Here is a 16,231-nt window from a genome sequence, read left to right as displayed (position 1 = left end):
AACAAGTCAAACGAGCTGGAACAAAGGAAGCAGAGAATAGATGAGACAATTCTAAAAACACATGTCATATTTATAGAAAAGACAGAGACTACCAATATCATGTCTGTGTAAGAAAGGGTGCAGAGATGAAAGGAGAGAGTTCAATCAAATTATGAATACGTTTCTGAACCTTATAAAGTAACCTCAAATGGGACAGATATTCACCAGCCAGTCCAAATATAACAACAGTATCTCATAATTATATAGACTTGTTCTCTTTCTGAACCTTATAAAGTAACCTCAAATGGGACAGATATTCACCAGCCAGTCCAAATATAACAACAGTATCTCATAATTATGTAGACTTGTTCTCTTTCTGGTTCAGGTAGCAGTTGCCAAGGGAGTGGAATTAGTTCTGTGCCAAACACTTCCTAACATAAGAAAAAACTAAATATCACAGGCATTGTCTGAGGCATCACACACATATCTTTATCTCTACTATTATATAAAAGGAACTTTGTGTGTGTAAGTTTGTTCCCTATACACTCGAAAACAACTGGGCTGATTTTTATGAAATTTCACACGAAGGTACTTTATGTGCTTGGCAGTGTTCTTAGGTAAGTTTTGTATCAGAATGTCTTCAATAAGTCTCGATAACCAAAATAATCCAATGAAAGAAGGAACAGGCGATTTTGACCAAAGTTAACACCTTACATAGCCTAACATCACAATTGTATTCAAGAAGTTTTAGCACCACACAAGCTGAAAGGGCAGGCATATAAAATCAGCAGTAGGTTCTTTGATATGACAGGTGCATATGAAATGAATGTTTTTGTTTAAAGCACAATTGCACCATGATACTTGACTTTTTTATTTTAAGCTTAAACTCAAGCCATTATCGGCGCACAAGCAGTAAGGCAAAGCATATAAAATCAACAGTAGGTTGTTTGATATGACAGGGATTGGCAGTAAGTGTTTACAACGTTTTATGACAGTCCAATGGAGAACAATGACCAGTTAAACACAGCTGATCGCAATTACAAGTTGGACTCTGTCTAAGGCAGGTTGTGGCTTAAACCAGGTCAGGGGAGATTTGAGAGGTCGAGATGAACTGATGGCAAGTGAAGAACACAGCCTCAACAGTAGATGTGGACTTAAGTGGTTAGAGGGTCTTTTCCCCACAATGGTGTCACATACGCACACAGAGTCCAACAAATATTTACAAAAAATGTTGATGTTTATGTTTTCCTTTTGAGTTATATTTTTTATACTTGTGAGAGAGCACCCTTCGGCAGTAGCCAATGCGTAAAAGACAACATGGCCAGAACTATGAGCAGAAAAGACAAATGAGAACAAATGCACAGCACACATCATTGGAGTTGGCAATATTGTCGAGCAAGGTACACATGGCGTCACAGAGATACAGGTTCTGATAAAATATGTTTATACAATTCGTCCCAAACGCCACCATCTGTTTGTGCTGCCAGATACCATCCTTCAAACGGATCCTCTTTTTGTGACGTCTCCGATGGTTTAGTCACATTCTGCGTTGGCAACCAGAGGACCTCATCCTTGCCATCATCAACCCAGCCCCACTCCAGTGTTGGAAGAAACAATGCGGTGGTCAGCCGAAAACCTGGCTCAGCACTGAAGCAAGATGCCGATCTGATCCTGTGTTTATTGCCTCTATGGAGTATGGAGTCGGCTCGAGTGACTCCTGGTGAACGCTGACACAATAACAACATATAGATACATACACATAAAATGGTGGAGGAATAGTTTTGCAACTTATTTTGAAATTTAATGATTTTTTTTTTTTTTACCGTTGAACCTTGTTATTTTTCATGTTATTTTTGTGTTCAAATTTGAACAGATTTTTTTCTGAAGATCAAATTTGAAGTTAATAGAAAAATGTCTGTTCAAATTTTGTCAGCAAGATTTTTATTAACAGAAATGTTACAAACACAAACCAATAATAATTTTTTTTTTTTTTAAATAAATAAAAAGAGTCTGCTTACTTTTTTTGCAATAAAAAGATAAGATAATGGAAGACTGGGTTTCTTCCACCAGTAGAGATCAAGGATTCGGAATGGTAGCATCAGCCAAAGAAATGCACATGGAACCCAGATTGGAACCGTATTCTGGAAGCAACCAGTTAAAATGGGCTCGGAAGTGTTCCATGATAACTGAGGATCCTGAAAATAAAAGAACAAAAATAGAACTTAATTGTGGGATTAATAATCTAAAACATCTGGTAAAAGTGAATTCAGATCAAATAGAAATTAGTGTGTAAGTAATTTTATTTTATACTAGCATTTCAGCCCGGCGTTGCCCGGGTGTTTGGAGGTGTTTTTTATTATAAAAATAACAGATGAATGGTTCTGTGGACCCCCATGGTACGTGTAACGTTAATATCTGTTCTGTCTTTCTTCAAGATAAACTGTTGATATGTTTTTTGGTTTTCTTTGCATTACTGAAAAATAAAATAAGCTATAAGGGTTCACCAAAATACATTAAAAAGAAAAGAAAGTCGTGATTAAAAAAAGCTTTAGAACCATTGCTTTATATCAACACTGTAAATAGTTAAGTACAGAAAACTTCGATTTTTTTTTTTTTCAAGAGAATGTTCAAATTATTTTTTTGTCAACAGATGTTAAGAAAATAAACAGAAAAAATACTCCCATCATTAATTATGCAAAAAGATAAATAAAATGTTGATTTAGTGTTTCAACAATTGAACAATGCTCAGGTGAATCCGGTGATTGCCGATCGAACCCTAACCATAATTGGAATCCGGGTGGGGTTAAATTCTACACGAGTACCATTCTTTTTAATTTTGTCTTTTGTTCAATTTTTTGAGTGGGTTATTAGCGATTGCAAACTAACAAATTTAACTAAAATCAAATTCAACAATTAAATAATTTTAAAAAGTGCTCAGCTTCTAATACAAATCCTAGTAAATCAATCCCCCTTTATTGGAAACACTCAAGGGAAGGACGAAACCAAATTATTGCCAGTATGTTTGAGAGAGGGTCTATTTTTCCTTGTTTCCCCCCCCCCAATATTTTAAGCAGATTTGATACTCAGCTACCAAATTTTTATGAGTCGTTCTGTTTTTAATATAATGTAAGTAGATCTAGATGTTTATAAATTACGATAAAACTTGCTGAGTATGCACTGTTTTACGGTTGTTGTAAAAATGAAATGGAAACTTAAAATTTCGCTCCGTTTTAATCTTTTTTTAATTGTGCCCCCCCAAACGAATATAATCAAAACAGTAACATTCAACAATTGTACTTTATATATATAAAACACAAAATATTAAAAAAAAAGAAGTTATTAACGAAAGGTAAATAATTCCATTTTTAAACGAAAAAAGTCAGTTTGGTATATCTTTTTGTTATTTTTAACATAAGTCCAACTTACCGTTCACATTGGAAATGTCGACATTTCTAGGTTGTTGAGTACGTTTACAACAAATAAACACTCCAATCTACCCATGTTAAGAACGGCCGTCGGAATAGATACCCCCAACCTCCCCATGTTAAGAATGGCTTTCAGATTAGACACCCCTAACTAGGTCAGCATACCCGAAAACCTATAAAAGTTGACATGTCGAATGTGAACGATGAGTTGGATGTAATGTAAAAATGTGCCGAATTTAAAAGGGAATGAAATTTAAATTTCCATTCCATTTTTACAAACTTAGTGTATTAATGTTATTTCTTTTAAGTAAAAATAATATTTAGGTTTGGATATAAATTCCTAAACTCATTTCACACTAAATAATCTAGGTGACTGAAATAGGAATCTAATTGAATCTTTAATTTCCTGAATAGTAAAAAGATGATCCACAATGGTCGATTTGCTGCTAATATCCATTTTTTAGGTACGGGCAAAAATAAACGAAGAATAGGGGAACCTAGTTTTGAAAGCCGATTTATCATAATTTTTTTGTAGGTTTCTGACAACTTTTTGATTGTATTTGAAAGATTAAGGACTAAACTTAATTTCCCAAAGGAAAAAAATATTCGTACACACGAAAAAAAAAGTTATGAAAAATGTTTTCACGGCAAGCTTACCAATTCAACTAAATTTTGAAGTTAAATAAATTCATTGTAAAAATCCTTTTAGAGATAAATATTAGTTTTCTGGGTCTATTTCAAAGATAATTAGTAAAATCCCAAGATATTGAATTAAGTAAAAAAAAAAAACTAAAAAAAAAAGAAAACCCACCTTGTTTGTGCTAAAAAAAGCTGAATTAGCCCCACAACCGAGTGTTCTTGCCGTTCACATAAGCACAACAAACCATACTTTTGGAAATATGGAACATACAAAGCCCAAAATCTGAGACAGTTGAAAAGCTGTCTGAGAATGATGTCATGCAATTAAAAGGAGGAGGGGTGCTGGGTTTCTTTTTTCTTTTTTTACCCAGACGGGCATCCATACAATTCTATTGTAGATGTTTGTATAAATTTTACAATTTTTTAATTTAATTATTTTTCTATGTTCCTGTTTTTAAATAATTATTTTTTTTAATTATTGGCCAATATTATATAAAAATTATGTTAAGCTGAAAGTTTCACATTCTTGTGAGCAAGGAAATTATTAAACTCATGCATATAAAAATTCTGCAAACTTTGTAATTTAATGAAAAAAGAAATATTTTTGCTATTATAATTTTATTTTGTAAAAATATTAAATAAATAATGCTTAATTCTATGGTAATATCAGTAGTTCGAGAAAATTCATGTTTCCTCGAGTTATATAGAATTCATTAATACGGATTTTAGGAGCTTTTTTCGTAATGTTCCTGTAAAAATTATAATATATATTTTTTTTATTGTTACAAATTATGATGCTTTATTTATATAAAAAAATAAAAATAAATGCGTTTTTTATTTACTACTGAAAACCATAACTTTAGTAACAGTATTTTTTGTTTAAACAAAATAAGACATTTTCATTAAGATTTAAATAAAAAATAATTCTGCGATCATTATTTGATAAATACTGAAATTTTCATTAAAATTGGTTAATTTCCTGATTTTTGATGAATTTATAAGTAAAGGGAGGGGTCAAAATGTTTATACATTTTGAGTGTCTGCATTCATTATGCCCGTACCTACCATTTTTCCCTGAATATTTCAGAGGAAAGCAACCACATGCAGTTAATTTACATTAAATTTCAATAACATGGTTACATTATAAATAATCACATGATTAAATCCATTTAAAATTGACCGATTAGAATCTGATATTTTAAAAAATTATTTCATACAACATAAGAATTTGTTTACATTAAGCGAGACCACGGCCTGTGATGGTGAGACCAAAAATTTCTTTAAGTGATGTCACATGACGGCAGGCGGTGATAAATAAATATGCCCCCAAATAAAAAAAATCGTAATATCGGAACAAAGAAAACCACCTATTTATTAAAAAAAATTAAGTATAATGTTATAATTAAAAAGAGATATATAAAAACACGCATGGGTACAGTAAACATATTATACCAAAATGTCAAAGCAATCAGTCCAGTGGTTATTTAGACTATTAATAAGGATCGAACCAAGAATTACATTTTTATATATATATATAGATAAGCTCTTACATTTGACATTCAAAATCTGATATTTTCTTTCATTCAATGGACTTTATTTAAAATATTGTACATGACTCATGATTTAAATTTGCAGGACAATGTTAACATGTACAACAGAAATTGGGGGTCATGGGATCAGCGTATGCACTCAGATGTCACCTCAACCACCAGCATGCTATAAACAGACCTCACATGGCTCAAAGGGAGAGTAAGTAAGAGAAGTTGAGAATTTTTTTTGGAAACTATAAGTGAATAGCATGTGTAAAATGACTGAAAAATTGATTATAAATTATGGGACTAAGAGTATATTATAGGGAAATACGTTTATTCAATTATATTTCATCTTTTATTTATACTAGTCCTTTAATTTATCAAGCTCAATGTAACTACAGAGCTTATATAAATAAATGACAAAAGTCTACATTCAAAATTTTATGTTGACCATCTTACCTTTTATTTCTTTATGCCGACATGCACAATTCATAACAGCACCTATTTCATAGCACAGAATCATTCATGCAATTATTATATCAGTTTTTGAATTTATTCCGCCCTTAACTCATCAAAAGAAAAATAACTTAAAAAAAAAAAAAAAAAAAAAAAAAAATATGAGCATGATTACAAAATCCATAATTGGAAGAGAAGTTGCAATTATTTTGTAATTTATTCCGCCAGGTTTGAATTTTTTCTCCTGATGAGTTGACGACAGAATAAATTTAAAAATTGACGTAATTCCATTAATGATTCTGCACTACAAAACAGTTGCTGTCAAAAACTGCACGCCTGTGGAACTTTCTTCCATTTGCCTGCTTTCCAGCCGATTACAATTTGATCGTCTTCAAGTCCAACGTAAACAAGTTCTAGATGAACCGTCCACCTAAGTAATCTAATTTACAAAATTTCCTCTACTTATGATTACTACGCTATAATCCTATTGACGAATGTATACCCATTAACCCTTATTCTCAAGTGGCCTCCGGGCCTTGATAAGTGGTGACTCCTTTGTAAAAAACAAAGAATTGTGCATCTCAATGTGCTCAAAGAAATAAAAGGTAAGATGGTCAATATCTTAGAATTTGGAATATAGACTTGTCTTATATATATATATATAAGTAGATTGTAGTTTGCTATATATATATACACACACACAATTACTGTATATGTCAATTATTAACGATCTAAATGCAAAAAAAATTACCCATTTTTTGCACCAAAAGTTGTTATTGTAAAACTGTATTGTACATCTGATTGTTGAAGTCAAAGAAGAAATAAATTTTGATTTGATAAATACTGCCATTACACAACAGAAGTTGTGTGCTCATTTCAAATCTGATCCAATATTTACAAACGTTTACTGATCACATTTAGAGATAATGTTGCTTAAAATCAAGCAGAGTGTATTCATGCTCTCTTTACTTCAGCATTTGTTTCCAAACATTAACTGACCTTTAATATGTAAAATTGAACCTCTAATGACCTTTCTGCTCTGTTATGATGAAAGCAGTTCAGGAGTCATGTGTCAGCAACTTTACAGTCTTTTTTCTTCTTTTTTTTTTTTTTTTTTAAATCCAACTACTGGAGTCAAATTTTCTATTTTTTTTTTTTTTTTTTAGTAGACTCTTCAATTGAGCTGGATAGTTTTAGTTTTAGTCAATTTATTTTGTTCAGCAAATTCTTCACATCTGCATAAATTTATTTTGGAGTTAGATTAGTTTGGTTGTTTTACAGTGTATCAACCTTTTTGGGTTATTTAATGCCAAATCCAATAATTTTGGAAAAAGGTTTTTGCTTCAGATTTTTTTATATCATTAAATATTAATTCATGGCGTTTGGTTTGGTTGTTTTGTAGAAGAAAATTGTTTTTGTTTTTGAATTTACAAAATATGATTGAGTTTCATAAAGTGAAAATAAAAAAATAAAAAAAAACATGAGTGTTTGGTGCATTTTAGATCAGGAAACGAATATCTTCAGACAGTCTGATCTGGTAGCATCAATCAAAGTTTTGCAGTTAGAAAAAAAAAAAAAAAAAAAAAAAGAAACCTCTTTCCATTACTCAAAGAATAAAATTTATTTCCAAAAAATTTTTTTATTTTATATTCTAGCTTTTGTTTTTATCAACTATGTGTTCGGGTTTATCTTTCCCATGCAGGCTGTAATCATTTTAAAAAAAATTTTTTTTTTTTTTTTACAAGGTGATCACCACTTATCAAGGCCCGGAAGCCACTCAGGGATAAGGGTTATTGCATGTACAGTACGTTAGTGTGGGGGTTTAATAAAAATGTCTACTTAAGGGGGCGGTTCATCAGGAATTTGTTTACGTTGGACTTGAAGACATCCAGGTTGTAGTCAGGTGGTAAGCAAGCAGACGGAACAGAGTTCCACAGGCGTGCAGTTCTAAGAAAGAAGATAACGCATATGAGTGATGAAAAAGAAAAAAAAATTCAATAGGGGAAAGAATAGTTGGATTTACACATACATTTATTCACAAATTAGCAGTTTAAGAAAAATGGGTTACAGAACAGATTATGCGACACCTAATGCGATATACTCAGAAGATAACAAATATAAGTACGAAATGAAGGCTACTGCAAGGTCCCAAATATAATGACAAAGAACATTTGTTGCCAAGATCGGAGATAAAGAAATAGGAATGAGCAATGGATAAATAAATATTATTTACTTTGTGTTGTGCATGTCTGAGAGTCGATGCAACTGTTATTAGCATTAGAAAGGCACTTGGCAGATGCCGCATCATGGATTGTAAAGTCCAATTAAAGATGGATAGAAAGTCATTCCATATCTAATAATTTTAAATGATGCACCAGAAAAAGGCTAAGATCTCATCCTAAATCCTGCATGTGGATGGAATAAGTTTTAAACTCTCGAAAGAAAGAGATCATATTCTCTAACCCTGGCCAGGACAAATCCAAAAAGAGATATTTCAGATATATATCCAAGAGAAAATAACCCGGATAAATTTGAGCAAACAATTACATATTGACAAATATTTACACAACGACCGACTGTGGAATTGGTAGAGTTCAAGCATTTTAAATGGTCTCATTCAGACCTAAAATAAAGTATTCTGTTAATAAGACTTTATATACAAGTTATAGTGTTCAGATATTTAATAATTATGGCACAAAGATCGATATTTTGCTTTTAGATAATTTTACCTCGAGGTTCAATTTAACACTGGCTAAGTTGAACATCATTTGGAAGGAAAAGGCAATGAAGCTCAGCTCAAAGATAAGACTTATGTTCCCTTGTCCACGCAGTTTTCCTATACGCTTGTGAAACAGGCCTCAGAAATGAAATGCTTCAGAAAACTGCTTGGTTAGTTGTTTTCTGTTTTACGGCATATCAACCCTTTTCAGGTTATTTAATGCCGAATCCAGTTATTTGGAATAAGAATTTTTTAATAGAATATATTTTTTTTCCAAGTCCGTTTTTATTTAATCCATACTTGGGACCTTAACAGGTACTACCACTTTGGGTCAGAATGGACTTGGGAGCAATGGCAATTAAAGGGTGGCTCCACACTTCTCAAAGTCCACATGCAGGGGCCTCACCAACGGATATAGTTTAAGTTATATCCAAGACCGAAAACTGCTTGGTATCTCTTACAAAGACCACATAACCTATGAAGAAGTCAAAAACAGAATAAGGCAAGCCATTAGTCCTTATGCAGATCTCACCACAATCAGGAGGTGAAAACTAAAATGGTTCAACCATGTAACAAGAGGAGAGAGACTTGCCAAGACAGTGCTCCAGAGAACAATCAGACGAGGAAGAGAGAAAGACAAAGGAAGAAATGGGAAGATAACATGACAGAATGGACAGGATTGAAGCGGAGTGAGGTGTTCAAACGTGCAAAGGACAGGGAAGCAAGACATATTGCCACTTGGAATATAAAGGGCTACTATTTGGATCGTGTTTAACAAAGGATCGTGGGGAGTTGAGCAGTGAGATGTCTATTCACATTACATTTAAACTTTTGCAGGTTAATACAGCCAAGGAAGAAGAGAGCTGTCCAAGGGAGAAATTATTGGAGTAGAAGTTTCCAACATCTAAAGATCTCCAGAGTGAAAAGGTGGGATTCTGCTGCTTGTAGGATTAGTAATTTCAGAAAAGTTTTTATGCTTGAAGTTCTTTATATCTTCAAATATTTATTCAGTGTTTCAGCCAAGTTTATTTTTGTACAGCCTCATATTCATATCACTTGACCATGCATCATTAAACTTGGTCAAAATATTGATCATGATCTAACTTTGAACAGATTTAATTTTGGGATATTGAGATCAAAGCTCAGGGTTACAGGTAACTTTGGTTCTGTTCATCGTAGAGCTTCACTACTTGGCACATATTGTAGCCAACGAAGTTCTGCTTCTTATTAGATCTTGACCATCAAAAGTTTGGTCACGGTTGAAGCTTTTTTTTTTTCCAACTTTGGTGCATAGATCTGATACTCTTTGATAACAGTAACCCCCATGCAAAATTCCAGCCTAATCAGATAAATTATCAACATTTGCATCGCATAACTTCAGGAATACTTATGTACAATATGCATTTTGCAGTTTCTATTCATTTTTTCATGTTTTTGTTCAACACTTTTTTCTTTTCGGTGGAATCGACCAATTTCAACAAATCTGAAAGCAAAGAACTTGCAGACTTGCCTCTCAACCGATTCCACACACCTGGTGAAAAAAAAAAATTATATACATACAAACAATAAAACCACTAACTTGAAGTTTAGCTAAAGTAATTGTGAGAAGTGTTAAGTAATGAATAGATTTAAAAAATATAAATCATAGATTAAAAATTTTCACAGATAAAAAAAGATGGTAGAATTTTGGAACAAAAACATATCTTGCCATAAGTATATTTTTATACTATTACTACTACTGGTGTAAATACCTAAATGAAAAAAAAAGTATATTACATAAAATACATCACTGTACCCCCTCAAATTTCAGAGTAATTTTAATCAACAAAACAAAAATACTACAGCACGAAACAAATGTTAAGCTAAAAATCCTTGAAGCTATTTATATAAAAACGCAAAACTCTGCCCCATAATCAGATTGCATACCGAAATAGTACCACTTAAATGTCTCACACTCAACCCATTCCTGCCACTGACCCTAGAACGGGTACACTCTCCCGTTCCCTGGGTTGGGTAAAAAATTTGAGCTATAAATATATAAATCTATGTATGTATGTTTGCATGTCTGCCTAAAAACTTTCGACAGAGGTGACGAATTTCCACAAGATCAGTATCGTTTTGAAGCTTGACCCTTCAGACAACAAATACCGAAAAATTGGCTAAAAACATTAATTTCTTCACCCTCAACTGGGCACTTTTCTACAGGGAGAAGTCACTTTTTCACCGATATTTTCGAAAGTCATCCCCTCTTTTCGATTGTCTAGCCTTAATTTAAACCTACATCACTTCCAGTTTGGCAGTGGTCGTAACAGCAAAGACGTCACGTTTTTTTTCACGTTCTTTTCCTCCTTCGCGTTACGGGTTCGAGCCTGCCTCCCTACTACCACTTTTTTTTTTTTTTTTTTTTTTGCTCAACACACACCTCCAAACACCCGGGCACCCATGCTAGTACACAAAAAAGAAAAATTGAAAAAATAAAAAAGGTATTACAAAACAAGCTTTCTATTGTGTTTAACAATGTCTGTTTAAATATATATATCTACTATTATATAAAATAGTGTGTGTATGTGTGCGCGCACATGAATTCCTTCCTCATATATTCCGAAACGGCAGAGCATATCTTTTACAAATTTTACATAAAGTAATTTATATTTCTGGCAGTGTTCTTTGATATGTTTTGTACATAGTCATCCGATAAGTATGGAAAATCAAAAAATCCGATCTTAAAAATAGTCTTTCTTCTCTTATAAAAAAAAAGAATGGTGGGTTCCTTCTACCGCTCCAGAAGATATCTCACTACTGATGCAATTCTCTATATAAAAGCCAAGTACGTCCAAGGATGGAGTACTGCTGCCATATCTGGGCAGGAGCTGCTAAAAATAGCCTATCCTGCCTTGACAGAGTACAAAATAGACTTCATGGCTTAGTGGGGATGCCCTTTTCTCTTCCCTGCAATCTCTCTCCCACAGAAGAGACGTTGCGAGCCTGTCTTTGTTTAATCGTTATTTCCATGGAAAGTGCTCGTCTGAGCTCCAATCACTGGTCCCCCCTCGCCAATCTTTTATGAAAAACACCCATCTAGCTGAAGCCACTGTCAAAAATTTTCCCCACTCTCTATCTGTGCCTAAATCAAAATGTAGATTCCATGAACAAAGCTTCTTTCTTAGAACAGCACGCCAGTGGAACTCCGTTCCGTCTGCCTGTTTCCCACCTGACTACAACTTGGATGTCTTCAAATCCAACGTAAACAAATTCTTGATGAACCGCCCCCTTAAGTAAACACTTTATGAAATCTCAACACTAACGTACTACGTACTGTACATGCAATAACCCTTATCCCTGAGTGGTTTCCGGGCCTTGATAAGTGGTGACCTCCTTGTACAAAAAAAAAAAAAAAAAAAAAAAAAAAAAAATACACCAGCCAAGGGAAACAATTTTTTGGTGTAACGTAAAATATTCCTCTGTAAAAATTCTTTTTTATCTATAAGAGAAGAATATTTTTAAAGATGGTCAAGAGCAAATATCAGTTAACGTGATATCGTAAGCAAACAGATGGAATTTGATGAACGATATCATTAGAATTAAAAAAAAATATTTTGGCGAATTAGTTCACCGGGCAAATTATTCCTCATAATATATAACATATATATATATATATATAAATATATATATTGGTATATTTAGGCAGCATTTTTTCATTCAAGCAAGTATCATTAAATGCAATGGAGACACTGCTTTATGATTGTCAAACACTCTATGGGAGAATGTAACTCCAAAAATAATACATACATTGGACATACAACAACAACATTGTTCCGGTGAATAACCATTCATCTAAATAATACTAGTGCTATATATAAACATTTCATAAAAGAACATAACTGCCCCCCTCCCCACCTCCAATCTTAGAAAGGTCCTTGTTGAGAAAATAAAAATTATACATGAAAATAATTAAAAAATTAGAAATTCTTGAACCCTTCAACCCACTATAAATGATATCGCATTCAAGAAAAGCAGTAACGTTTTAAAATGTCTTGCGTAGTTCGTATTGAACGGACTTTGTTAACGGTACCCATAAACTTGCTGATTTTAATATCCGAATTTTTAATTGACCTATATTTTTAATTGACTTTTCATCGACTCTATATATTTTAACTTATCGCCGTTTACTGTGTATTTTAGTTTTCACTTTTAGTCCTCATTTTCGCTCCTTCGAACTTTTACTTCAACACTTGATGATGATTCATGGACGAATCGAAAGCGCTCGTGACAGCAATAACTATGGAACGTTTATTAATATTTTAGATTTTGATACAAAAAAGATTATACGGAAAATCGAAAAAAAAAAAAAATAATAAAAAAAGAATCATAAAGCAAAGTGTCTCCATTGCATGTAATAATATTTGCTTGAATATATATATATATATATATATATATATATATATATATATATATATTTTTTTTTTTTTTTTACTTCCTAACACTTGGAAGGGAGGTGCAACTGCAACACGTTGATAGTATCACACTGATGGAAATGTTTAAAACAAATAAAAGAGATGAAAGGTGCGTAACTAGCGCCTTAAATCCAGTTTGCTCTGGACTACGAGAACTTGTCAATCTTGGATGACTACCCATCTAGAAGAAGGATCACTGTGATATTAAAACCAGAATAGACTGGTGTCCGATTCTGTGTTTTTTCTTTTTTCTTTTTTGCTTCCAAAATTAACTCAATAAAAGAAATGCAGTATTTAATTTTATCATTTGTTAAGGAGTGGATGAGATCTGATAGTCTGGTTTTAAAAGTGTGTGTGTGCGTGTGTGTGTGTGTGTGTGTATGTGTGTGTGTGTGTGTGTTTTTATTATACAAGATTGCTCAGTTCTGTTAATTTTAGCTTTATAAACTGTTTTTGGTAATCATAATTAACCGAATTTTAGCAATAATATATCTACTGGCAAGGCTACCCTGCGTTGCCCAAGGCCATAAAGAAAGAAAAAAAAAAAGATTAAATATATGTAACATCTTTATATTAAAACTTCTATACCTCTACTTCTCTATCTTTTTCCCTTTTCCCCCCATCTCTTTACCCCACCTTCATCATCTCTGCCCGGCCCATTTCTCTCTCCTCTTTTAATTTATTGAAAATAATCGAAGTCATTTACCTCTCATTTATATAATACATAACATTGGAAAAACTGATTCCCACCAGCCAACAAAACTTGGCTCAATGCCCCCCCCCCCAAAAAAAAAAATGAATAATTTTTTAAAATTTTAGATATTATACATCCAGGGCAAGACAATATCAACTTTGTAGTTGGACATACAAACACGCATACGTTTGTTCCTTATATAATATATTAACTATATGTAAACAAACTGATCTAGAAACTATATCATTAAATAAAGTAAAACTCCTATAAGATTTGAATGTGCACAAAGTCAGGTGAGACAGATTTCACGATTTAGCCACAAGGACCAACTAAGGCTAAGTTTATGGGAAGAGTCAAGTCCATCTTCCTACAAAAGAACGCATTTCAGTGAACCTGTGTACATCTTGTTGTACATAACATTTTATTAAAATATTTATTCAAAATTTGAATCACTGCAATTTCTTATATAATATATATACAGAGTGAACAGAAAGTCCTTGGACCATTTTTAGTTTTATAATTAAATATTGTTCAAATCACTTTTTCCTCTTTTCGAATAAAGTAACTATTTAGTCTAACTATGGATCTTATTATTTTCAACAAAAATATTAAAATAATTTTATTTAAACTTTCAGAAAAACGCGAAGTTTGAAAATAAAATCAGCAAGCCAGAATGAAGCATTGTTATAAGTGAATAAGTGAAAGATGTTTGCAAGTCGTCGAGCGTTACGACGATGACGATGTAAGCATTGTTATAAGCGAAGTAAGAAAAGAAAACAACGTTTTAATTAAGCGGGGGAGGGGGAGGGGTAATCAAAACAAAAAAAAAACAAAAAAACTAACGTAAGGCAAACAAACGATGAAAACAGAAAAACGAACACGTGAAAAATGGTTTAAATAAGCCTGTTTCGATATTAAAATTTAAAAAATTGGTGGGTACCTGGGTGTTTTGGGGTGTCGCTAAGAATAAGCGAAGTAAAAAAAACAAAAAAAAAAACAGGAAAACGAACGTTACGTGAAAAATGGCTTAAATAATACAGGGTTCAATATTTAAATTTAAAAAAAACAAACAAAAAAAAAACATCTCACACCACGATTCGAACCCAAAACGTTTAGATAATGAACCAAGGCCTTAACTACCTGAGCTAAAGCGGCGTATATGAAATTTGTTCGGTTTTTCAACTATTTAAAGTAAATCAGGTCATGACGTCATCTGACGCATGCGTTGTTGACCACCCCCTGTCGAAAATTGTCGATTTTGGGTTGAAAAAGTTAACGTTTTTCTCTCTCTCTCACTCTCTGTTTGCATCTCTCTCTCTCTCACACACACACACACTTCGTCTTCCTTACTCTAAAGAGTGTTACTAAAAAAGAAAATGGCGTCTGGGTTTTATTTTTTTTGTAAAAACTTAGATCGTTAATATTTTTTGTAATCATATTTTTTTTTTTTTTACTTCACATTTTTGCTTGTTATTTTTCGTTTAACTATCGTATCTAACTATTTTTAACGTGCTAATAACTTTGGTAACGTTGTCATAGCGTAGAAGTTCATAGTTTAGCTTGTGTGAGGGTTAAATTTTTTTTTACCGATAACAACGTTTTCTAAAGTCAGACTGCCATTACAGCTTGCTGACGTCAAGATCACATGACTCAGTGGGTTTTAAATAAGAGTTTACCCAAAATAAACGGCCCCGTGTATACTTTATGTAGAAGAGTTGGCGCCCGTATTTTTGGAGGCAGTTATAAATCGATTTAAAAATATGTAATGTTTAACATTAAAATATCACTCCCCCCCCCCCCGCAGAAAATCGATCAGTTGATGCACTTCTGATGGTCCTTTTGGGCCAATTTTTCGATATTTGTCGTCTGGAGGGTGAGGCTTTCATATGAGACCAAGTTTGTGAATTTTTGTTCCGTCGGTCAAACTTTTTTTAGCAGACATACATACATACATACATTTTCGCTTTTATATATATAGATTGCTATTTTCTGTTAATATTTTTCGCTGGTTTACAAGCCCCCCCCCCCCAAAAAAAAATTGTAAATACATAATTATCTGCCCTTGTAATTTTTAAGCTGATAGATGCATTGCATTTCGTTTTCATTTTATTATAATTTCTAAGTTGAAATTCAATTATAAAGCTAGCTTAGATAATATTTTAATTTATATGCTTTAACCTGATACAAACATCTAAGATTGTTACAGTTTTAAAAAAATTACTAAATTCCTTTGAAAATAATGTTTATTAAATTTAAAAAAAAAATATTTCATGGTTTATTCAAACATAAGATCAGATTTGAATTATTTTTTATCTTCTATTCATTTAATGTTG

General features: G+C 32.6%; 1 protein-coding gene across 2 annotated transcripts in view; it reads right to left on the bottom strand.

Moving 5' to 3' along the window:
* LOC145252544 (multidrug resistance-associated protein 1-like) overlaps positions 1-16,231 on the bottom strand; it is a 214,630-nt gene that overhangs the window by 140,256 nt on the left and 58,143 nt on the right. For both annotated transcript variants that reach the window (XM_080112095.1, XM_080112096.1), the window contains exon 2: positions 1,998-2,174. In XM_080112095.1, the coding sequence (XP_079968221.1) occupies positions 1,998-2,174 (177 nt within the window). The remainder of the gene's footprint in view (positions 1-1,997; positions 2,175-16,231) is intronic.

This window comes from Euprymna scolopes, chromosome 29 (genome assembly GCF_053919585.1).
Source record: "Euprymna scolopes isolate OS-2025 chromosome 29, ASM5391958v1, whole genome shotgun sequence".
In the NCBI taxonomy this organism is placed as follows: Eukaryota; Metazoa; Mollusca; class Cephalopoda; order Sepiida; family Sepiolidae; genus Euprymna; species Euprymna scolopes.
Note: the sequence above shows the minus strand (reverse complement) of the source record. Positions and strands in the feature narration are given on the sequence as shown.